Raw genomic sequence first — 26,526 nt, forward strand, 5'->3', positions numbered from 1 at the left:
GTTTAATTGCTTAACATGTTGGAAACATTTAATCATGTAAATATCAATCTCAATTAATATATATAAACATGGAAAAGTTCGGGTCACTACAATTGTTGGAACCCGCCATCCCAAAAAAAATGCCAAATCCACAAGTCATAAGAAGCAACAGCTTCAAGCATAAGGGTCGGTTTCTTGTGATCACCCCTAGTGTATTGTCATTTTAAAGCAACAAGACAATTCCTCCACTCCAGTGCATACAATCTATACTCCCGAGCATACCCCTAAACCCATGTCTCTCCTCGTGAGCACTATATAATCTAGCAACATCGTGTGCATTCGGAGATCGCATGTATTCCTTTTTGTACAATGTAATAATACACATACAAAAGTAATCTAGACATAGTATTGATGTTTGCTCACTCATTTGCAAATATTCATCCCACATATCGGGAGCGGTGCCATACGCCAATTGACGTATAGCCGACGTACATTTTTGTAAAGTAGTAAATGTAGGCCTACCGATAGCATCAACTCGTTGAGAAAAGTAAGTAAAATATTCTGGCATATTATCACTTTGGAAAGTAGTTATACCTTGCACTATCTGGAGAAACAATTGTATTCGCATGCGAAAACGGCGTTTAAATTTTCTTTGTGGATATTTTGGCGTCTCACAATGTGCAGCAACCTCCCGTTCCCTAGGAATGTAACCTCTAACTCTCGGAATAGATGGTGCCGATTCGACTTCGGAATCATCATCTTCTATTTCTTGAATTAATTGAACAATCCGCAAATCTTCGGAGTCGAAATTAGACCCCCGTAACCTCGAACCCATTCATAAACTAATAAACTTTTGTAAAAAAAAAAAAAGTAGAAAGAAATAGAGTAAGTAAGAATGAATTGTGTGAAAAATGATAGATTGTTGGGGTTTAAATAGGAGTAAAATGGAGTAAAAATTGAATTTAAAAAAAAAATATAAAAAAACTGGTATATATCCGTTGGGTATCGGATATATTACCCCACCCAATCATATGCTGCCACGCCACCAATTGAAGCCCTTTTTTCAGTCAAAAAACACACTGACGCCCCTTAGCGTCAAAAACTGAAGCCCCGATAATGGCGTCAGGGGCGTCACCTGGTGCCAACTCGTCTGACGCACCCCCATCTGACGTCGCGTTAGTTTCAGTCTTACAAATTTACAATGATGTTATAACATTGTGTTTGATTTGAAATTTTTATTTATACGTATCCCTTATGCTTCAATAGTCAAAGATTTTTGAGACAAGTTTCACTAACATGTATGATAATTATTTGATGAATAGAGTTTGTATACGGACTCAGTAACATATGTGATAACTATTTGATGAATAGAGTTTGTATACGGAGTACTTGATTAATAGAGTTTGTACAATGAATTGTGAATTGAATAATATAAATACTAGTTTAATACCCGCAATCTTGCGGGATTAAGACATAAAATACTAATCATGTCAAACATTATGATATCGGATATATAATACTGTATATATTATGCACTACTTACCAACGTATTCATATAGCTTATAAGTAGATACAAATAAATAAGACATTTCACGAGATCAATATGATTATTCGAAACAAATATTTTATTAATTCAAAAACAAAATTGATTTCAGAATGCAACTTAAACGTAAGAACATCCATTGCTATCTAGCAATTTTTTTCATCACCTTTTTGTGACAATTAGCAATTGAATTCCACTTGTAAGAAATGAATAGGGTTCAAACCGTGAACAAATATTAATTTGAAATATACAATGAAAATGTCGATAACAACATCAACCTCGAGTTGCAATATCTTCACATGTATCCATTTGAATCCAGTGAACAAAGGCATGTTATGCATATTCTAATCATAACATTGAATCAATAAATCTTATACATTATAATTTTTTAATCATAACCCATCAATTGATCAATTGCTAATCAGCTCACATACGTGAATCCTGAGACACACTTCTAAAAATAGAAGTTAAAGAGCATATATGGTGTTGTACAAAAATGCTACGCATTTATCATAAATCTGCTCTTGGAACCTATCAATGCAGTCTTCTGTCTTCTATATGTAATCATGATAATGATAGTCCATGAAATCTTCAAGCAGTGGCAAATGCTAAATTTTTTCTTTAAGGCTTGAACAAAGTCGATTGAATTCCTACATACAATAAAACTTAATAAGCAGAGTCTGCTAAACACTTATGAGTAATCCATAAATAACCGAGTTCACAAGATTCATGGTAAATATATAAATCACTATTAAGAATCAAGAATACAGAGCTATGAGCCTATAGAACAGATCATACTCAAGTATTATTAAATATATAAAAAAACTGAGTTCACATGAGTACTGTTAAAATTCGCCAAAGACATTAGAAAGATCTTAACTTAATATTTACTTTGCTACATTTAAACATTATATTAGTAGTGTTTACTTTAAGTACACTCGATACAATAACTATCACAAAATGAAAAAAAATAATAATAAAATAAAACAAACCTTAGTCCACCAATTTGTAACGTGTTTACTTAATAGACTTCATAATTACTTTTAAATAATACAAAACTTAAATGCAACAACCCATATTCCGATTCTAACTTATCAACTTACCATAGTCCACTCATATGCCCTATTCTAGAATATTTTCAAAACCTTACAGTTATTGTTGAAACAATCATTTAATCTATTCAAACATGTTAGAAGTACATCAGTTCCATTTCTTGCTGGACTCCAACTTAAAAAGCAAAAAAGTGAACAAAGTAATTAAATAGGAACTAAATGCTTAAGTGTGGAGAAAGGTTAAAAGAATTATTTGAACTACTAAAACTTTATTCTTTTGTATGAAACAAAACTCAAGTCACAATCACAACTACCACAAGTTGTTTAATATGAAAAAAATAACTCACCAGCTTTATCTGTTTGACCTCCATGAATTATCTGTCTAGAAACCTTATCATCATCCAACAGTTTTTTCAACCTAGCAAAGGGATCGGAACCCGTAACCCACAACACGAGACATATGTCGTGAGTTATCAGGTTCCTTCCAAATAGCTTGCACAATTGTTGTTTTTATTAAGGGCATAGCTGAGAAAATGATATCAGCAAAGAGATTAACATCCACTATAAGATGATTTAACTTGCTTAAAAAGAGATGTACCAAGACTGGAGCATAATCTTTCGTTGCTATTATGTATATTATTGTTGAAGCATCACTTATCTGATACTTTACACCGTGTAGAACACAGGATATATTTCATCACAAGACAAATAGAATGGTGAACCTGGAAAAATGGGTGGCTCTGGCAGGTTGGTCGACCAACTAATAAATAACTGTGCCACATTACTATTATAAGTAGATGGGCATTTGCGACTAAATTGTATGCGAGTTTGGATATAAAGAAGTCAGCTTCCTATGATTTAGTTAAAATTGGAATCAACTAAAACATGACATTTGCCTCCAAGGTCCAAGACTACAGGTCAGATGTTTACAATCTCATTTTTTATTATTTAATTATGATATATAGTTTAAGCTTTATGATGATCCAAGTCCGTACTAAAATTTTTGAGATCAGTTCTTTCAGTTTCATGGGGTCTAACCATGAAATCATTTTAGAACATGAGTATGGAACACAATAGCTAAAAAAAAATGATTCAAGAACAAACCTCAATTGCTCAAGATTGCCATCACTACCACCATCATCGACCTGACGTCAAACAGAGAGTAAACCAATTGTATGAGATGATGATATTATTATTAAGTTACCAACTTATAATATTTCTCAAACCAATGCTAACCTGGCCATTCTGGAAAAAAAAAAATTAATAAAAAAATAACTTCTATAACACATTCTAGTCTTCCGACTCGATTGATCTTCACAACTCATCTTCATACAACTACAGCTATCAAAATTCCCACCCACATCATTTAGTGTAATTATTTCCATACCAGGTATTTCACTTCCGAAGTCTATCAAAATGCTTAAAATTTGAATAAAGTTGATGTCAAGAACACTTACCTTTAAAAGAAATCAAGTGGAATATCAACGGCTAAAAACATCCGATCTCGATTATAGCTTAAAGGTAACTGCACCAAAAACGATAATAAGAAGTTTACATATCTGAGGGTTCAATGAAGCAGAGTAGGTACTCACACAGAAAATTTGAAACTTGAGTGATGAAAACGATTGGATTAGTCATTTTTTAGACAAGCATTTGCATTGAAAAATTGAAGAATCATTCTAATATGATGCATCAGAATTAAACGACAAAAGTTTAACAAATTTAGCCACAAACACGGGCCGTGTGGCAAAATTACCCGGGTGAGACAGCCGTGTGCTGGACTTATGGGCAAACCGTGTGGCATGAGGACATCCCGTGTGGGCAAGCCGTGTGGCTTGTCTTCCTTGGTCGTTTTTGCTAATTTCTTGGATCGTAACCTCATTTCCGGGGTCGTAACTTTACTTTCACCGTTTTTGCTCTAGATTTTTCGTTTTAAGCCCGTTTTCTTCGATTCTTCTTACATCGCCTTTGTAATCACTGAATCTATAATATAAAGCTAATAAGTGCCTAATTTGTGAATAAAGTTGACATCTTTATTATTTTTGGGCTTAATAACAGGGAATAATTGCCCTCGCAATCATTAGATTTACGTTCGCAGCGGACCTCATGCTTGCGATGCATCGGGAGGATTCAAACTAGAGAAAGTGTTTCTCATGTCGTGTTACGGTCGTATATCGTTTTTGTTTGGTCGGACTAAGGTTTGATATTATTTCAGAATTAAGTTCTAGATTTTCTATATTGTTGGGAATTCATTCAATGCTATTGTGGACAAAATAAAGAATGCTCAATTTCATTGAGGAAATTTGGTTTTGATTCTAATTTTTAATTTCAAGGTTTTGTTTTATATGGTTGATTTGGTGAGTGATATTAGGTTTGCAGGTAATGAAATGATGATATCTGGAAAACATCTTCTGGTGGGTGATTAGTATGAAGATGAAGATTAAATAAATAAATGGATATTAAATGAAAACCATAAAGACTTACAAATTCGAATTTAAAACACAAAAATCGCATACCTTGGGCATTGGGTTACAAAACCCCTAAAATCCTCAAAATTGATGATGATGATGATGAACAAGAGAAAGTCCAAGGCTCCAATGACTGTAGCTAGTGTTAGTAAGGTTGATTACTTCCAAAAATCTACAAATTCGGATTTAGGGGTTTGTGTTTGATCTCCAAAAATCGCCTCCCTACTCTCACTCACGCTCTTTTTTTTCTTCAGCATTTAGAAATAAGATTGCTGCTGTCAAGGTTTAATAAAAGTGATTTTACATATTTTACACTTTCTACCCTGTCTACTTTAGTATCTTGCACCCTAGGTCCTTTTTTCTTAACAATTGTTAAACTATTAACTAACAACCTTATATAATAAAATACTAATATATACTTTTATAAAATGGGGTGTTACACTATGACTTCCCTTGTGACTTTTTTACGTGTGTTACAAGTAGGTACGAAGCTTTCTTATGAAATATTGATCTAGGGTGTCACTTTCAGCCGCTTTACTTATGAATGGGTCAACTACTTTGTTTTTGAACGGCGATATGAATGGGTAATTTAGTTAAAGATGACTAGTAAAACTAGCTAATAATGGGCCAACATTTGTTCTAGTGGATACATTTGTGAAATGTCTAAGTTAGACAAGAAGTTATTTTATTCAATGATTTTGATTTTAATAATTTTGTTTTTGGAATCATCATGTAAACACTGTTTTTAGTTTTACATATTTAAAAAATGGAGAAAAAGGTATTTGCGGTTCGGAAAATATCACTCATTTCGGCATTTTATAATGCTAATTTGACTGAACTTTCTATAATCTCGATTATATTCCAGGGTGCTAATAGTTTCTCATCTAACCATTCACGTTATCAAAATTTTGAATGTAAGAATCATGTAATCAGTGGCGATTCTAGGATTAAAACTCAGTGGGGTCCCAAAAAAAATTTCCATTAGGAATTATATTTTAAGGGTATTTTAGTGGTCATTTACCTTTAAAAATCTATAAATTCTGAATATATATGGGGTCCTATACTTAAATTTAGTGGTGTCCTATACATTTTGAACACTAGATTATTAAAAAAAAAATTTTTCCCACATGTGGGGTCATAGGACCCCATTGCTCTTCACGTAGGATCGCCTCTGCATGTAATAACGGTTACAAAGTCATTTTGTTGTAAAAGTTGAGGATTGTGTTGGTTGGTAGGTTGGTAGGTTGTGGTAGTTATGGTAGTTGAAGAGGCATAAGTGGCTTTTGGTGCGGTAATGAAGGAAGATGAGGGACCTGAAAGTGTAAGAAGGACTTTAAGTGATTGTAAAATTATTTCGGATTTTCGACAATGTAAGCATGCCCTTTATTCTTTATCACCACCATATTTGAGTTATCACCTAAATTCCTGCATGTTTATCAATCAAATCCATCCATCGGTAATCCATGATCAGTTGCTCAATATTTTGTTCATTTGACCACAAAAGTCAACATACATGTTCATAGACACTGCTACTAGTCGTACCTTTTCTAATCTCTAACCCAATCATAAAGAAAATATTTGATCTTTATCGTCTGCAGTTTAAATTTAATGACACGTTTGTAAGTCAGCAAGAAAGGTGTTAAATGCCAGTTCAAACTGAGTCAAAACCCGGGTTTCATAACGTATTCTGTTTCATTCCCCATGATTATGAAGTAGTTGATGTCTTGATGATACACCTCCACTAACATACTGTTACCATGAATGATTTGTTGGGATTTAACAAGTTCATAAACACTTAAACCATTTTAAGATTCATATTAAAGCGAAAGCATAAAACCGATTTACAACTTGTTAAACTTTAACCATAAAGGTTAAATTCCGAGAAAAGGATCAAGCTATGAAATATACTTACAAACTAAAAGTGGGTTTAGAGTTTTTACCTCCTCAAGCAAGTTGAGGGTTAGTCTAAATAAGATGAAGAAGATGATGATGAATGGAGCTTCAAATGGTGAAACCTCAAGGAGAAATACCCCAAGCTATATCCCCAACACCCTTACTTTTGGTTAGAATTTGTTTGACACTTGAAATGAGCTTCAAAATCAACTCAAGAACCCTCTCTTCTTCCCTAAAACTTTCGGCCAAAATGGAGGTAAAAGGGAGAGAAATTTTGCAAGTATTACTTGATTGTATGAGTGAATGTGCAAGTACCATTAAATTGGTTAGGTTAGAAGCATTTATAGAAGAGAAAGGAGCTCTTAAAAGCAACCAATCAAAAGCCATGCAATCCACTACCTCCCATGCCCATTTATTTTATATAAATTCAAATTTTATAAAATAAACTTTTATAAAATTAAATATATACAATACTTGCACTTTTATTTTATGTATATATATTATTTTATAAAACCAATTTATAAAATATAACATAAAATAAATAATTATTTAACCTATAAATAATTAAATCCTTTATATATAAATTATTCCATAATTTACATATATATCAAGTAATTTTATTTTAGAAATCATTTTCTAAAATTCAAGTGTCGCGTATTTAATTAATGATCCAATCGTTAAGATTAAATACGTATAAGGTGTCGGTAAGCTTGTTATTGGGTATGACCCGACTTGGATCATAACACATTAGCCACATTAATTTTAATATGTCTCTCGGGCATACGAAATACCTTCAATCTCCCACTTGCACGAGAAACATAAGAAATTAATGCAAGTGATGGATACCACCTAACGACAATCCATCACCCCCAATGTGTTATGACTTAGTGCCATTCAATAACATCATCCCTTTCGAGTTCCCCTCTCGAATATGAATAGGTGAATCTATCATCACATCCTTTTGTCCTAGATGTCATGTTAAATCCAAGAGACACAGAGTGATCACTCTCTTCTAGATTTAATTTTATCAGGCCTTAGACATCTGACTCTCAACGAATAAGAGGGACAAATTCCATCTTGACTACATACGTCCTAAATATACACTTTGCATTATACCTGAGCTCTTCCTTATGAACTACCATATTTCAGAATAGCGAAGGAAAGAATCAAGGCACAATACTTGGTAAATATCCGAACCCAATATGTATCTCAGGTCAGAGGATACAATGATATTCGCCTTTACTCAAGATTACATGTGATCTACCACAAAGGCTCCATTTAGTAAATCTTGAGAGCGGGTCTTCCAATATTTGTATCCCACAAATATCTATGAACCTTGGTTGCAACCTTGCCCCACATTCAGCCCGTGAATGTATACCAATCCAAGTTCATAATAGTCTAAACCTCACACTTGTTCCCACAAATGTGATCGACTACGGAATTTAGAATAATTACTTATTCATGGATAAAATATGCAAAATAGGAACATGACTCAAGATTAATAAATTAACACCATAATTATATTAATGAGTTTGAACCACTTCGTTCCGTTACAATACATAAAACAGATCACAACCAATCACTAGAATATCGAAGCCCTAATGCACTAACATGCCCTTCATGTTTTGCTCCATGTAAGAGCTTCGTGAGTAGATCCGCTATATTTAGATCTGTATGAACTTTGCGAATACATATCTTTCCCTTTTCAACTTCATCCCTTATGTAGTTGAATCTCCGCTCAATGTGACGGGTCTTTTGGTGAGCACGAGGTTCTATGATTTGCGCAATCGCACCCTCATTGTCACAAAAGATCTCAAGAGGGTCCTGAATGGAAGGAACTACTCCTAAGTCGTCGATGAATTTCTTCATCCATGCAGCTTCCTGAGCTGCCAATGAGGCGGCAATGTACTCCGACTCTGTAGTGGATAATGCAACAACATCATGTTTTGAACTCTTCCAAGAGACCGCACCTCCATTTAACGTGAAGACATAACCGGATTGTGATCGAGAATCATCACGATCAGTTTGGAAGCTCGCATCCACGTAACCTTTTACTGTGAGTTCCTCCTCACCAGACCCATATATTAGAAACATGTCCTTAGTCCTCCTAAGGTATTTCAATATACTTTTAACCGCAATCCAATGACTGTTTCCTGGGTTATTCTGGTATCTACTTGTCAAGCTAAGAGCGCATGACACATCCGGTCTAGTGCATATCATTGCATACATGATTGGCCCAATAGCAGACGCATATGGGACATTCTTCATTCTCTCCTGTTCATCTTTCGTGGTGGGGAACTGAGATGAACTGAGGATCGTTCCTCCTTGAATAGGTACCAAACCTTTCTTAGAGTTCTCCATCTTGAATTGATAGGTTTGAATCAAAGTGCATACATTGAAAAGATCTTGAACCTTTTCAAGACCTTTTCAATGTATGCACTTTGATTCAAACCTATCAATTTCTTGGATCTATCACTGTAGATCCCAATCCCCAAAATGTATTGTGCTTCTCCAAGATCCTTAATGGAGAAGCATTTACTTAGCCAAGTTTTAACACCTTGCATTGCCGTAATATCGTTCCCAAATAACAATATATCATCCACATATAGTACAAGGAACATAATAGTGCTCCCACTAGCTTTCTTGTATACACAAGCTTCATCACCATTTTTAATGAAGCCAAATTTCTTGGCCTCCTCATTAAAACGATGATTCCACATTCTATATGCTTGTTTCAATCCGTAGATTGACTTCTTTAACTTGCATACCTTTTTAGGATATTTCGGATCAACAAAACCTTCAGGTTGTACCATATAGACATCTTTCTCAAGATATCCATTTAGGAAAGCGGTCTTGACATCCATTTGCCATATTTCATAATCATAATGAGCAGCAATGGCAAGTAATATCCTAATAGACTTTAGCATTGCCACAGGCGAAAAGTTTCATCATAGTCAACCCCTTGAGTTTGAGTGAAACCTTTTTGCTACAAGTCTAGCTTTATATGTATCCAAGTTTCCATGTATGTCGGTTTTCTTCTTAAAAAGCCATTTACAATCAACTAGCCTAGAGCTAGGAGGTTGCGCAACAAGTTCCCAAACTTGGTAGTCATACATGGATTGCATCTCAGTGTTCATGGCTTCCTGCCATTTGTCTTTATCAATCCTTGATAAAGCATATTGGTAGTTTGTTGGTTCATCCAAATCAACCACATAGCAACCATCCATGAGAAACCCATATCTCTCAGGAGGATTACTAATCCTACCAGATCTGTGAATGTCTTGTACACTTTGATCATCCATTTGATCATTCTCAACATTTTCATGTTGAGTGCTAGTGTCAACCAATTGTGTATCATCTACTTGACCTTGAACCTCTTCAAGATCTACCTTCATTTCACTATTACCTTCCATTAGGAACTTATTTTCAAGGAATTCTGCCTTTCGAGCAACAAATACATTTTGCTCGGTTGGATCATAGAAATAGTATCCCATATCATCCTTAGGATATCCTATGAAGATACACTTCGTGGATCGAGCATTTAGCTTATTTACGACAAAGCGCTTAGGATAAGCTTCACATCCCCATACTTTCAAGTATGATAGAGAAGGAGGTTTTCCAAACCACATCTCATGAGGAGTTCATTCCACTTTCTTGGTCGGGACCATATTTAAAATACGAGCCGCGGAGCATAGACAATAACCCCAAAATGATAAAGGTAACGAGCTTCTTGCCATCATAGATCGAACCATATCCATTAGGGTTCAGTTTCTCCTTTCAGAAACTCCATTAAGTTGGGGTGTTCTGGGAGGAGTAAGTTGCGAGATAATCCCACAACCTTTAAGATGATCTTGGAAAGCATCGCTTAGGTATTCACCTCCTCTATCGGTACGAAGTACCTTGATTGTCTTGTTGAGTTGATTTTGTACTTCGTTTTGATACTCTTTGAATGCCTCAAAAGTTTCATCCTTATGTCTTAACAAGTAGACATATCCGAAACGACTAAAGTCATCAATGAAAGTAACGAAGTATCTTTCACCATTCCTAGTCATGGGCTTAAAGGGTCCACATACATCCGAATGTATTAATCCCAATAAGTCTTTAGCCCTTTCATATGTCCCTTTGAAAGGTGCTTTAGTCATTTTGCCTTGTAAACAAGATTCACATACATCAAACGATTCTAGCTCACTTGATTTCAAAAGGCCATTCTTTTGAAGTATATGCATTCGGTTCTTGTTTATGTGACCATGGCGACAATGCCATAAGTAAGAATCACTCAAATCCTTTTTGAGTTTCTTGGTGTTTGCATGGAACATTGAGCTATTGCATGATGTGTCATCATGAACCAATTCATAAATACCATTCGAAGGCGAAGCCTTAAAATAGAATACATTATTTAAAGAAACATGGATATCATCATCAATAAAATTGAAATCAAAACCACATTGTCTTAAACGGGAAATAGAAATAATGTTTCGAGTTAAATCAGGAGCATACAAAACATTTTTCAAAATAACCTCCAACCCAGTTTGTAGCTTTAAAACAAAGTCTCCTTCAACTTCTACGTGCATCTTTGCACCATTTCCCATGAAGAGACTTGTTGTTCCCGCTCCTTGCTTACTTCTTTTGAACCCCTGCAAAGAATTGCAAATATGAGTTCCACGGCCGAATCAAGCATGAGTGAAACATAAAAATCAAATAAAATGAAAGGTTTTTGAGTGTTCCATTCGTTGCTCCATTAGAAATTTAGAATGACATAATGTATTAAAAGTTCAAATAGATACAAAGTTACTAATAAAAGTATTACGTATTCCATTTTTGTGTTTAATGTATGTAATAAAAGTATTACATATTCCATTTTATGGCATAATTGTATGTAATTGCAGTGGTCGAGAGCACCTTCGGGGAGAAATTTAGGCGAATACGATGACTTGTGCAGGATGCTGTCTTCGGTTTCAATTAACACAAATAAACCAGACTGTTGGGAATGGTCATTATGCAGCAAAGGAAGATTTATTACTAATATTATTTCGTGCAAAATCAACAAATGTATTTTAAATGCAGGGCCGAATGTCATAGAAACATTGAGAAATAATTTAGTTTCAAAAAAAGTCGAGATTTTTGTGTGGAGGGCGAAAAATAAAAGACTACTCGTTTTAGCGGAGCTACATAAATGGGTATCGATTTAAACTCGGTGTATTGCCCAATATGTGATGATGATATCGAGACGGTAAACCATTCGTTATTCCTTTGCAAGCAAGCTTTTGACATTTAGCGCAAAGTTCGTGAATGGTGGGGGTTGGGAGGTATTGGTAATCCAAGTATTGGCGATGCTTTTTGTGGTAACTCATCAAGGTCAAAATCGGTGTTGGGTGCGAAAATATGGCAAGGAGTGGAGTGGACGTGCGGGTATCTTATATGGAAGAATCGGAATCAAAAGGTTTTCAAAAACAAAGTGTGAAATGTTCCGGTCGCGCTAAACGAAATCCAAGTAAAAATGGATCGCGAAACGATGCATGTCGAAGACAATTGATAGGCACAATTGGTTAAATAATCCTCAAACTTTCGAGAATATATAAGGAAACTTACAATAGGTTACTAGCTTAGCATCCTTGTATGTTTGTTTCATAATCTATTTCGTGTAATTGTGGGGTGTTTGTAATTCTATGCATCTCCCCATTGTACTGTACAGTTTCTATTGTTAATAAAGTGATCTGCCTTTCCCCAAAAAAATAAATTAAAATTTCAATTACGAATACGAGTATGTAATATCTGTACATTGTTGTTATATAAGGAAACGTATGTGTATAAATTAAGCTTAAAAAAATTTATGTCATCACTAATGATGATACTATTTTGATGCAGTCAAAATATGTTACATACTTCGATGCATGACTAGTAGCTACTAGAGAGTAACACTAAGTTAGATTAGTACAACTATTCAATTAAAGGTCATGTTACTCATGTAACTTTAAGAATTAAAGATTAATGAATAATGTTTATTGTGTGAATTAAGCATTGAAGATTAACGAATATTGTTTACTACGTAACTTAAGCATTGAAAAGTAATGATGAGTTCAATTACTACAACTATTCAATTAAGGGCCAGGTTACTCATGATACTTTAAGAATTGAAAATTAACTAATAATATTGATGAGTTGTATTAGTACAACTCTTCAATATACTACAAGAAACATGTCAAATACCTACCAATTTTACCCACAAATTATGATTCATGGGTATACAACCACATATTACCCACAAATTAACCATGATTGGATATTAAATTTGTTGATGAAAATTACCCTCGAATTTCTCACACATTTACCCACATAATATTTTTACCTGTGTAATTTGTGTCTAAATTAACAAGTTCAATACATTTCCCACAGACTATTCGTAAATTAAAATTTCATGGGTAAATGTGTGGGTAATTTTATGGGTAAGTGTGTATGGCGTATAAATTACACACAACATTTACAATCATGGATAATTATACGTGACTAATTTGTGAGTAAATTTGTAATGCATCTTGTCATTTTGACTATAATGTTGTGTTTATTTCATGTGTAGAATATGTGTGTAAATACTCACCCACCATTTTAATCATGTCTTACTTGACAAATAGTAATAGCGTTCTAGTAATATCAATCATCAATCAAATATTATAATATCATTCTAACATAGCACTTATATATTCATATACTAGTATTAAAAGTATTACTACATATAACATATAATTGAATTTGGTATTTCCTTCCAAGTAACCATATGCATCCGTGATCAATCTTTAATCGTCTTTTTTATTTATTTTTTATTTACTAAAAATCGAATACTATTTAAAATAAAAAGAAACCTCATCAAAAGATGAAAGAATCTTAAACCGATACAGAAAATGAAAACAAACCGCGATGAAAAAATAAGTTACGTTAAATAATACGTATGTTAAAACTTAAATTTGTTGTATCGTTTTCAGGTCCACCAACATGTACAACATATAAGCTCATGAGTTGCTCTTTTCTCTAAAACCAATTGGTGATAGAGGGAGGTTCCCCTAAGCTTATATACAAGTATTTATTTCTTTCTACTTCCGATGTGGGACAAACTCTAACCGATTAGCTCCAACAATCACCCTCCTAATCGGTTTGTTCATGCACTCGTATCATATAATGTGGCTTATTACCCCGGACCCGTTTATTTACATCTTGACTTTTCCCGGACACCCGACCTCTTCCCCTGGTCACGTCCAAAGTCACCCTGATTTGAACCACCGTTGCTACAATGATTACACCCGTGCCACCCGCTTTGATACCATTTGTAGGATCGATTTATGTCCACCAACATGTCATGCATATAAGCTCATGAGTCCCTCTTTTCTCTAAATCCAATTGGTGATAGAGAGAGGTTCCCAAGTGTCTTATATGCATACATATTTTTCTTTCTACTTCCTACGTGGGACGCCCTAACCGATTAGCTCCAACAATCACCTCCTTAATCGGTTTGCTCATGCACTCTGATACCAATTGTTGGAACACATGCCCTTTAATAACTCGTGAAAATAAAGTAAAGGAACACTATGCTCGGTGAAGAAAAAGAAAGATAAAACTTCACACTTTATTCATATTACATAAGGCTTTAAATAGCCCAAAACAAAGAAAATGGAACCTAAAAATGGTACACTACCGACCACGATCTAATAACAATTCAGTAACCATCTACTAGACTACTACCCACTAACACATCTAATTCCACTATACCCTCAAAATTCGGTCAACAATGTAAACACCCTTCAACATAGCTAAACTATTAATTAAAGTGACAATAACAATTAAAATACTTATTAAACCAATACTTACCATAAACTAATTAATCCAACAATCACCCCCTTAATTAGTTTTTATTGCTAACCGTTTCACACTCATAACATATACCGCGACCTTCCCGGACATGTTCAACACCTTCTCGACTCACCGGACTCCCGACCTCTTTCTTGATCACGTCCACAACACCATCTCGACTCTTCCCGGACACCCGACCATTTCCCCGGTCACGTCCTTAGTCATCTCGGTTTGAACCTCCATAGTCACAATGTATACACCGTGTGTGTGTTCTCCACAAACATGTATAACATATAAGATCACGAGTTCCTTTTTTCTCTAAAACCAATTGGTGATAGAGGGAGGTTCCCCTAAGCTTATATACAAGCATTTATTTCTTTCTACTTCCGATGTGGGACAAACTCTAACCGATTAACTCCAACAAAATTTACGTTTTAATATAATTTAAAATACCCGCAATTTTCAAACGTAACTTTAAAGCCCCCGCTATTTTTGAAAAAATTGGCTCAAGGTTATCATAAAAATTCTCGGATGTACATGTACTCCGTAAAACTGCTTGTAGAGTTGTAGTGCACCCGTTCTTTTTTATTTATTTATTGTTTAAAAAAAAAGTAATTTGTTGAAAAAAATATATTTTATATATTTTTTCTAATTTCCTTTTTTTTTATAATGTATACCAAAAATTGATAGTACTTTTTTTTCAAAAATTATAGTAAAGGGTTTAGAGTATAGATCTCTAAATTATAAACCCTAACGCTAGTTACAAATCCCGTTAAGTGTGTAATGATAGGTGAGTCAGTTCCGTTATCTCCTTGATACGGAGTAATTGATTTCTTTGAAATTGGGAACTAGGCTAGGGTTTGGCCACCGAATTCAAAGCATGAGCAATTTGAGAACAATGTTTAGGCTTAATCATGCGGCATACTCATCGTTCACATGCTGTTACAATCGAGCTAGATGTCGGCCTCGATTGATTGTTAGCCTTTCGAATCCGATACAAAATCCTAATTCTATAAAGCCTCGATTGATTGATTCATCAGATGTTAAAAATATGGAAACTTTATTATCATGGGGTGCATATAGAAATCATCAAAGGAGGATGTTATCTAGGTCTGCTAATTCGACCGATACAAAATCTCCATATGATACTCTTGGTATATATATTAGTATATTCTTTTCTACAATTTTATTATTTATTATTTATTATTTATATTTGTTACTATTCTATTATTAACAGCTTATTGTAGCAGTAAACATGCAGCAGGATAAACAAATAGCAGAGAGTGAGAGTGAGAGTGATGATGGTGATTCATATAAACCAGTAGTAGTCTTGTCAGGTATGTTCTTGTTCTTCTTCTTCTTCTTCTTCTTCTTCTTCTTCTTCTTCTTCTTCTTCTTCTTCTTCTTCTTCTTCTTCTTCTTCAATTACATAATAATCCCAACTGAATTGGATTGAAGGAGGTTTAAGAATTTCCTAGTTGAAGTAAAAAGTGTCGAAATGATATATTATACTCAATGTAGGAGTTGCTTGACTTTGCCTAAAGTCATGGTCTTAAAACTAGTATTCAGTTCAATTCAATCAAATTAACACCACCCTTTTCGGTTGGAAGTTGAAAGTTTAGAATTAGACAAATAAGCAAAAGTGCCATAAGCATAAGCATGTCGTTAACCCTCTTTCCGATAGGAAGTTTAAAGAATATCAAATAATTCATCGAATTCATCACTGATTGCTTTATTATCCAACATTCAACGGACTTGGTGTAACTAAACCCTTTATGAATTTACAACGTAAATTGTTGCTAATTTACTACTCAACTGAAGTTGACCACTCTTACAGATAAATCAAAGATATGAAAAGAAAAAAAAAAAAGAGATATACTTTAACATATAACCACTCAAAAGTGTAAGATATAAATTGCTTTATAACATAACATTAAATAACTTAAGAACAACAACAACAAAAAAAAAAAAAAAAAAAAAAAAAAATGCTCTAATCAATCGTTACCCAAAACATGCAGCAGGATAAACAAATAGTAGCTGAGACTGAGACATTATTTTTATTATTAATTAATTAATTGAATGATATTATAATTATTATTATTATTATTATTATTAACAATTTGATTAATTAATTAATTGAATGATTGTAGCAGAAAACATGCTGCAAGATACACAAATAGTAGCTGAGGCTGAGACTGAGACTGAGATGTGTATTTATTCTTCGGATGATATAAGTTTTGACCCGGAGCCCTTTAAAAGAGAGTCTTTACGGGTCCAAAATAGTTACAAGTACGGCTTGCGCTACATAGATGAAATCACAGGCGATAGTAAAATCCTTGAGAAGGTTCAATTGTTCTGTGAGGAACGTGCGAAGATCCAGAATGATAATGTACATGATGAAACCCTCGCCCGACAAAAGTTGAATGAGTTTAATTCCAATTTTCGCCAAGCCAATCAGATACATGTTCTTGATCTTATAATTGTACGCCTCCCTCTTTTTTCTTCTTATTTTTTAATTCGTGCCTCTTCCTGTTATTTGATTTATCAGTCATAATAATAATCACTTTAAAAGAAGAAGCTTGTTCCGAATTTGGACTTTCTTTTTTCTTTCTCATATGCATTAACAACCTTAACCTTAAAACCTAGTAGGGATTTATTTGTTTATGGGTAATTAATTCATAGTTTGACATTAATTGATAAACACTACTGCCTACCTTTATATCTGGTATCTGAAAACAACACTTTACCCTTTTTTCTATTATTTATGGGTAATTAATTTGCTTCATAGTTTTCTTTTTTCATTTCAGGCTGCTTTCGAGTTGGAGATAAGAAGCCTCGTAGACCTGTTCATGGATGACGCTATTGACATTTTTCTCGAAATGACTGATGATGAGGCTTACAAAATCTTAACCGTGGATTTGAGAGATGAGTATAGTCATAAAGTATTTAAGGAGCTTAGTAACCGTGTCCTGTTTCACAAGTGGGCTTTTGAATAGGTACGGCATATTGTTGCTGCTGTCGCTGCCTTTGTCTTTATTGTAACTTATTATGTGCCAATGCCATTGCCCATGGATGTGTTTACTTTTTTTTTTTTTTTCTTTTTCTTTGTGTACTGATGAATGCTTAAAATAAAATGGTTTGGTTGTATTTGATTTGATTATGATGAATGTTTAATATTAAATGGTTTCGTGGTCTGTCTCATATTTATATTTATTATACATTATACATGCTTGCCTACCTCTCCTTGAGTAAGCTTTTGTACCTATTTCTTCTTGTAAAAACATGTCTACATCAACATCATTATCATCATCAATCTGAGGTGATGATTAGATTAGTTAATTTTATTTAAAAAAAACTGGTATTGAAAGATGTCAACGGCTTTCTCTGACTTGGGAAGTTTTTTTTTTTTGAATTCCTCAGCCTATCACCACTGTAAGCCATCCATCCCCCATCTTTTTCAATTCTTTTTCCATTCAATCCATCACCTACCTGCATCAGTTTCGTTTGATTTCAAGCATTAATTTTGTTCCCAACCTTGCACATCAACTATTTCCACTTCAACCGCACCATTAGGTTTGGATTGTTCCCGGTTATGGTCAATATAGCTTCTTCGACACCGGATAAATCAGATTGTCTGGTGACATATGTGGGTGAGCAAAATGGGGTTGGTGAGAATGGCGAGAATGAGTTGGTTGATTCGGTTGTGATGGCATCGGGATGTTTTGATTTTGTTGTTGCTCTGGTAGAGGAGAATTAAAGGATTGAGGTGGACTTGGGTGGATCGAAGCTTACTACGGGCTGCAGTTTTGTTGAAGGCAAAGGCAAAGAGGCTTGTGGTGTTGTTAGGTCGGATTCTACTCCGTATTCGGTTCATTTTGAAGAGATTGATAGTGCTCTTAGTGTGGAAGGTTTTGGATCTAAGAATAAAAAAGGCGAATTGATGAGGTTTTGAAGCCAAATACATGTAACAGGATGACTAGTGATCTTCTAGATAATTTGGCTAAAGTTGCTATGGGTAGTGGCGCCAGCAGAAAGTTTTGTATTTGTGCGGATACGGCTTGCAAAGGTTTTTGTCGGGAATGGCACGTTCATGCGAGCAAATTTCAATTTAATAATTGTACAATCAATTTAATTTACCCACCAAGAACGGAAGGTTTTATGTGACACTATGACATCGTAAATTTAAAAAAATACTGGTTATATGTAACATATAGTTAGTCCAAACCACCGCTACGTGCGGAGTCATAAACATACATAACCGTTTTGTTTATAACATATTCAGGTGTTACCAACAGAAATTAGGCAACGTCTATCTAAATGGACCGCGGCAACGCGCGATCCGTCATTTATCTAGTTAGTATCAATGTTATGTTCTTAATTTATTTATCAGAATTTTAGGGTTCCGGATGTTGTATTATTAAGACTTTTAGATTTCTTGCCTTGTATTCGAATTCTCTTTATGTTTTAGTGATGAGATTGTCACAACCTAAACTCTTCTTGGATAACTGTGCCTGTTTCCTTGTTTAGGCGGTTGCACCGGTTGTTTATCTTCATATTTCTGGTTATTGTACCCGTTAGTGGTTTACAGGTACATGTGCAAAATGGGTCTAAGGGGTATGGGTCAGAAGGTTTAATCTCTTATATCCGTAATCTGTATACATATTGGGTCCACTTTTGACCAGTTTTCTATATAGCTAATATTTTTTAGTTTTTATCAGTTTGACCTGTTTAAAGATAAGCCACACCGGTTAATTAAACCCATTGAGTTGGTTCCAGATTTTCACCTTAGACATTGATATGCATGCGTTCTTTCTCTCATAATAATCACAAAACCACAGTTGATGACTTGATGCAATACAACATAAATCACCAAACAATTCAATTACATTTTCAAAAACTTCAAGAATTTGGAACTTAAACTCTTATTAGATTCTTGATTATATCTTATTATCAGACTGGGACGGGAACTTTTAGGGATTCTAATATCTTATCATCAATATCAAACTTCATCGTCTTTTTGTCTCTTCCGATCTTCACATATTCTTCATATCTCTCTTTTAAATCCTCTGGTAAATTAGTGCTGCTTTGCCATCCTAGAAGGTCCTTTGCAGCTCTTGGTTCTGCATAGAAATGCTGCCAAAAGAACGGGTCGAGTAATGGGTCAAATAGATCCATTTATTATAAACGGTCCAAAACTTCCATCTCTAATTTAAAGTGGCTATAAATAGTAATAGTGATCATACCATATTGCGAAAGGGAAAAGCTTTCTTTGCATCACTGCCAATGGATTTTGGATCATAATGAACAATCTCGACGGGCAAACCGGCTGCTTTAGCACATAGTTTAGCCATTCCGTCTAGAGTCACAGCTCGGTCACTAACACAATTGAAGATAATCCCACTTGCAGCAATTGGGTTCTCGACTGCTTTTGTTAACATAGATGATAGATCCTTAACGTGTGATATGTTTGTTAGTTGCATACCAGATCCTGGAATTGGAACCGGCCTTCCCCTCACAATACCTGTTGTAAAGATAACTTAATTTTAATAAGAAATAAATATTAACTCATACTAGAATGAAAGTAACGAGTTGTCTCCCAATGAAATGTAAAATGGGTGGGTTAGATAGATAACAGGTCAAATGGGTAATATCTTAGTATGAAAATCTTATTTTATTTTAATAAATATTTTGTCCTTTATATATAAATGACAAAATTACGTGGAAAGTCCCTGTGGTTTACCTAAATTTTCACACGTAGTCCCTGAACTTTTTTTGCGAGTGGTAATGGTAGTACTTTGAATTGTAATTTTTTGCGTGCCTCGTCTCGCCGTCTAACGAACGTTACTTATTTTTCTTTAACTCATGACACGTGTAAGCCATGACGCAGCGGTCGTTAGACAGAGGACGATCCACCCAAAAATTACAAATGAAAGGACTGCCCATGCAAAAAACGTTCAGTGACTGCACACGCAAATTTGGGTAAACCGAAGGGACTATCCACGTAATTTTCTCTACATTAATTTACCAGAACTATGTGACCGTAACCAAAACAAATGACCATGCTCATAGTAAATGGTTTAACATAAGAAGTTGGTGAGACTTACGGTCAAAGAACCACTCTTCGCAATCTTTGTTGTTGCCGGAGCCAATCATGTATTGGGGTCGGAAACTCGCCCAGTTTCCGAAAAGTTCCGAGATGTATTTCTCGACCACAACATGACCCGCATCGGCTTTCACAGCATCCTGTCATTGTTACCAAAAAGTTAATACTTTATATAAACTTTCACAATAGCGTGCGCAATCAACACATTAAACTATTATACCAAACACGTCTGACCCGCCCATTTTGCCACCCAAAAATACAATGATTAATAAATGAGGGTGTACCCCTTCGACATGAGGTGGCTCTTCTGTTTGTTTATAAATTCCCGCACTGCTGATGAACAAGAACTGTTCGGCACCCGAACTTTTTGCCCAATCTGCTACTGGCCTGCAAGTAATTAAAAAATGATCAGTGACCGAGTTTGAGAGTCTGCTGACACTTTAATTTGTCTCTATAATTTGAACACAAGTTAACTAACTTTACTGTATCCAAATCTTTTCCATTGTTATCCAAAACAACATCAAATTTCGATCCTTCCAAAACTGTCCCAATTGCAGCAACATCACCCCATACCGTCTTACCGTCACCTTCAACAATTTCCTGCAAAATAACCCACAACCTATTTTTAGTAATGCCACAAAAAGATCATTTTTTTATGAAGAAAAACTTGTTGTAATTTACTTATTCTAGAAATCAGTATATACCCAAGTGGAAATAGTATCATTTTACATTTATCTTGACACTAGCATGTCATGGTAATTTCTTTACTATTTTACAGTTCTAACTATATAAACCATGTAATAATGTATCACTTTTTTAGTTTTTACCACATATAAAACTGATTTACATTTACTTTAAAAACTCACATTATATGCTAAAAAGTAGATGGAAAAATGTCACAAACTCACAATTATAGGAAACAGTATCATGACAAAACTGATTAAAATCCACAAGACCCAGAAACCGAAACACAATAAAGATCAATCATAATTAAATAAAACATAAAATGAAATGGAAATTTACAGAGAATCTAGTAAATGGAGGCTTCTTCATCTTATCAGATCCTTCATCACCAACAGTAAGAACAGTAACTTCATGACCAGAACTCAAAAGCTCTTTAGCAAAATAGAAACCAATAACTGCATGACCACCACTATTTGTGTTAACAATTAGTACTTTTTTCTTCTCTGAAACACTAGCTTTAACTGTGAACGATGAAACTGATAATGGTCTAATTCTAGAAGAAGTTGAAAAAGAGTGATGAGAGAGAGATATAGATGAAGAAATTAGAGATACATTGGAAGAGAAAGAGAGAAAGGAGAGAGATGGTGAGAGAGATTTGGGAGAGAGATTGGTGAAAACAAGAGAAGCTGATGAACAAGATGAAAGAAGAGTAGCCATTGGTGAGATAATAGTTGTTGAGAACCAGAAGTTTTTGAGATAAATGATATATGTACGCAAGAGATAGAGAAAGCCATAAAGATGATATTATCAAGACTATTCTTTGGCTACAATTGTATCAAGTTACAATCCACTTATATATTTTATTAAAAAATAAATAAATTTATTTAACTCTTTTTTTGTGAGTTTTTACTTTCATTAGTTTTTTTGTCTATTAGTAAACATACTTGGTATTAGTCGTGTAAGTTTTATATGTTATTTTGCATTCATTGTATTTTTCAACTGATAGTTAATAAAAATCTTATATTTATATTTATATTAAGTTCTGTTGGTTTATTTTGGCTAGTAGAAGATATGTTTATCCCACATTGGTGGGAGGAAGATGTGAGGGGTGAGTGACTTGGTTATATAAGAGGGGCTAAGTCTTCATTCCAAATCGCACCAATCAATACACTTTAAGTATTTGATTATTTCTTTCTTTCTTACTCTTGTTTGAGAGTTGTATTAGTTAAATATTTTGGAGAGTGTAGTTGGCTTAAGAGAGTCGTCTATATCATTGTAACAATTTGTGATATAGTGTATTTCTCTCTTTGGGGGCCGGTGGTTTTTCTCCTGTTTTGGAGTTTCCACGTTAAATCTTATGTTGTGTATTGTTCTTATTTCTTTACTATTATTGTTGGGCTGGGTGGTGGGAATTAGTGAGACCGTAATTTCCCAACAACTGGTATCAGAGCGTCAGGTTTGACGGGGGTCTCGGTTATAGGAGTCGGAGTATGCTCTGTGGTTGCCACGTGAGTGGATCGTCCACATCAGAAACGAGTTCTATTGATCGTATAGGGTATCTGGTTAGACAATATTTTTTCTGATTCGTAGTAATAGTTGGATTTGTTAGTGGCCTAGTTGTGGATTTCCGATTTAAAGGGTCCTGGCTACCTGCTACATCTTTTGGCTATTCGAAACGTGAGCAAAATCAGAGAAAGTGTTGTTTATAGGATACAGATACGATGTCGAAGTTCAGTCCAATGAGGTTTGATGTAGAGAAATTTGATGGGAGGATCAATTTTGGCTTATGGCAGGTTCAAGTCAAGGATGTGTTGATTCAGTCCGGTTTACACAAGGCTTTGAAGGGTAAACCCACCCTTGTTCCTGGCAGTGATTCTAGCTGTAAGTTTGATGAAGAAGAATGGGATGATATGGATTTTAGGGCAGCAAGTGCGATTCGTTTGTGTCTTGCAAAGAACGTGCTTGCAAATGTGCACGGGTTATCAACGGAAAAGGAGCTTTGGGTTAAACTAGAGCAGTTGTACCAGGGCAAGGGCATCTCAAATAGGTTGTGTCTTAAAGAACAATTTCATACTCTGCGTATGGATGGGGGTTCAAAGATTTCAGATCATCTAAGTATTCTTAACAGTATTGTTTCGGAACTGGAGGCTATTGGAGTTAAAACGGATGATGAAGATAAAGCTTTGAGGTTGATATTATCTTTATCATCGTCCTATGAGCATATGAAACCTATTCTAATGTACGGGAAAGAAACGTTGAAGTTTGAAGATGTTACTAGCAAGCTCCTATCCGAGGAGAAAAGATTGGAAGGTAACGGAGTCTCGTCATCAGAAGCTACGGTATTGTTGTGTTCGGATAGGCAGAAGAGAAACTCTAGAAAGAATCTGACATGCTGGAAGTGCGGGAAGACTGGACATGTAAGGGTTAATTGTCCCGGTGGAGCTAATCCGGCAAATGGCTCCAAAGACGCTAACATTGTCTCCGTTGTTACGGAGAGTGACGAATTCCTCTGAATTCACGTCATCCTCATGGTGTGTCCGCGCCACCGTGGAAAGAGATGTTCGTTAGCGGTTCCACAATTACACATGGGCATTGGTTTGGCATTGATGCAGGCTGTGTGGTGGAAACTGATGTTGTAGCTGATGGGACTTTCGGGAAAGCCAAACAGGGAAGTTGCACCATAAAGTTTCAGCTGGTTGTTCAACAACATGTGCCGAGGTGAAATGCTTGGAATGTGATATTCTAAGTGCTATACTCTTAATGGTGGAGTATGATAATTCTTGTTAAGAGTTATGATTGTCTGTGATGACAATGACTGTCGGTTTAGACAATGTTCGATGAAGATGCAAGTTTTGTCTCTTGGGAGATAATGTCAACGGTATGAAGATGAGGATCTTGAAGTTGTCGTCGAGGAAGCGTCTACATCGGTTATCCTTGCAATGTGGAAGCATGGTTATCTTCTTCTATCCAAAAGATGGAGATTTGTTGGTTTATTTTGGCTAGTAGAAGATATGTTTATCCCACATTGGTGGGAGGAAGATGTGAGGGGTGAGTGACTTGGTTATATAAGAGGGGATAAGTCTTCATTCCAAATCGCACCAATCAATACACTTTAAGTATTTGATTATTTCTTTCTTTCTTACTCTTGTTTGAGAGTTGTATTAGTTAAATATTTTGGAGAGTGTAGTTGGCTTAAGAGAGTCGTCTATATCATTGTAACAATTTGTGATATAGTGTATTTCTCTCTTTGGGGGCCGGTGGTTTTTCTCCTGTTTTGGAGTTTCCACGTTAAATCTTATGTTGTGTATTGTTCTTATTTCTTTACTATTATTGTTGGGCTGGGTGGTGGGAATTAGTGAGACCGTAATTTCCCAACAAGTTCTATAAATATTTGAAGATTAGTTTTAGGAAAAGAAAGTAATTGTTCACTGAATTCCCAATACATCATAATCAATGTATTGCTGTATAGGATATTAAATATTATTAAAATTAATGAAAGGGTCGTCGCATGGAGGTTTGCACCGTCGTTTCAAACTATTAAGAGAACTGGGTGTCCCCAGTCTTTCGCCGTCGTTCATCACCAACCGACGCCAAGATCGACCGTCGGTCAACACCGGCACAACGTTGATTTCGTAGTCAGACGGTGGGTTTATCGACCGTTGGAGCATGTGTGTTTAAATTTATATCCGTTGGAATTCACTTCTTTCTCCCTTCTACTTGTTAATTTTGTTATTCTTCATTTTTTTTTTCCTTTTTGCAGGTTTGAAAGTTGCACGCTAGATGAAAAACAAGGAGCTAGGTTTTCCAAAAATGGGCCTTTTTTGTTTCTTCATTTGGGCTAACAAATTTGATTTTGGGCTAAACAGTTTTTAGTTTAATATGTTTATTTTATATTATTTAAATAATTAATTATTAATGAAAAGTTTTTAAATATTTATTAATAAAAAGCTTTTTTTACAATTAATAAAAACAATAATCAATAATAAAAAGGTATTATTAATCATTTAAAAATAAAATATAAATAATGAAAATGGACATTTCATGGACACTGAAATTGACACCAGGGACACCTCCACCCATGTCACCGTCAGTCAATTTCGAGGTCCATTTTAAACACTGAAATGGACTTTGGCAAAGGGACTACAGGCACCAAGTGCTCTAACTATGGACATGATCAGTTTTAAAGAAAATAAGCAGTATAATTAGTTTGAATTTTTTTTTTTTTTTTTGAATGACAAGCTTGCATCAGCGTATCATTTATTTCAACGACACTCATCATTTGCACACACACACACGCTTTCGGGAGGAAACCCGAATCGCATTACAGGAACCCGATCCTTTAACCATCCCGAGGGGCAGACGGACCGAGTTTGAATCCTGAATGGATCCGGGAGAAAATAAGTAGTATAATTAGTTTGAAAATTTAAATCAAGAAATTAAGCTGTATAATTAGATTGAAAAATTAATCAACAAAATAAGGTGGTAATCTTATCTTATTTTATTATATAATGACAATGACAATATCACGAAAGTTACCAAACACATCATCCTATTTTCATTGTTTGTTTTTGATTGATAATTTCTCATTACTATCCAACATCCCCCTATAAAGTTACCAAACACATATCTTTAGTTGTTTTTTTAGGGTTTAGTACCTTACCTTCAACCCTAACAGGTTTGTGAGGCATCTCTTCTTCATGATTGTCAACCCTTTGATCTACAACACCACGTGATTCCATCTCCAGTTCCAAATCTTCATTCAAGTCACTCGATTTGTTCTTTTTCCTCTTGTGATTCTTACTAGGACCACGATGAACAGAAGCACCTTCTCTATTATTTTGAAACTTAGACTTTTGAGCATTCTTCTTATACAGATCACAAGCTGATCTGCAGTCTAAAGTGGGACAAAGATGTTTATCTTGTTTTTCATGGGAATGTCTTGCAGAATGAAAAAAAGACATTTCG

General features: G+C 34.9%; 3 protein-coding genes across 6 annotated transcripts; 1 reads left to right on the forward strand and 2 right to left on the reverse strand.

The window, feature by feature from the left end:
* Positions 1-202: 202 nt before the first annotated feature.
* Positions 203-814, reverse strand: LOC139870057 (uncharacterized). Its single transcript, XM_071857910.1, has one exon. It carries the CDS (start codon positions 812-814, stop codon positions 203-205), a length of 612 nt encoding a protein of 203 aa, XP_071714011.1.
* Positions 815-15,527: 14,713 nt separating this feature from the next.
* LOC139873610 (uncharacterized) lies at positions 15,528-17,889 on the forward strand. Of its 4 annotated transcripts, none has more exons than XM_071861548.1 (4): positions 15,528-15,928; positions 16,025-16,111; positions 16,928-17,256; positions 17,582-17,889. In XM_071861548.1, the coding sequence occupies exons 1-4, from the start codon at positions 15,655-15,657 to the stop codon at positions 17,768-17,770; spliced, it is 879 nt and encodes a 292-aa protein (XP_071717649.1). In that variant the 5' UTR covers positions 15,528-15,654; the 3' UTR covers positions 17,771-17,889. The 4 variants fall into 4 exon arrangements, with proteins under 4 accessions (XP_071717649.1, XP_071717651.1, XP_071717652.1 ...); XM_071861551.1 differs by having other exon boundaries at positions 15,827-15,928; positions 16,012-16,111; positions 16,925-17,256; XM_071861552.1 differs by having other exon boundaries at positions 15,827-15,928; positions 16,012-16,111.
* A 1,683-nt stretch (positions 17,890-19,572) lies between these two features.
* On the reverse strand, positions 19,573-22,306 carry LOC139871884 (chloroplast stem-loop binding protein of 41 kDa a, chloroplastic). The gene is made up of 6 exons (XM_071859631.1): positions 21,901-22,306; positions 21,356-21,477; positions 21,162-21,264; positions 20,879-21,017; positions 20,018-20,295; positions 19,573-19,907 (listed from the first exon to the last, which is right to left on the reverse strand). The coding sequence occupies exons 1-6, from the start codon at positions 22,276-22,278 to the stop codon at positions 19,725-19,727; spliced, it is 1,203 nt and encodes a 400-aa protein (XP_071715732.1). The 5' UTR covers positions 22,279-22,306; the 3' UTR covers positions 19,573-19,724.
* Positions 22,307-26,526: the final 4,220 nt, after the last annotated feature.

The sequence above is a fragment of the Rutidosis leptorrhynchoides genome, chromosome 10 (assembly GCF_046630445.1).
Source record: "Rutidosis leptorrhynchoides isolate AG116_Rl617_1_P2 chromosome 10, CSIRO_AGI_Rlap_v1, whole genome shotgun sequence".
Classification (NCBI taxonomy): domain Eukaryota; kingdom Viridiplantae; phylum Streptophyta; class Magnoliopsida; order Asterales; family Asteraceae; genus Rutidosis; species Rutidosis leptorrhynchoides.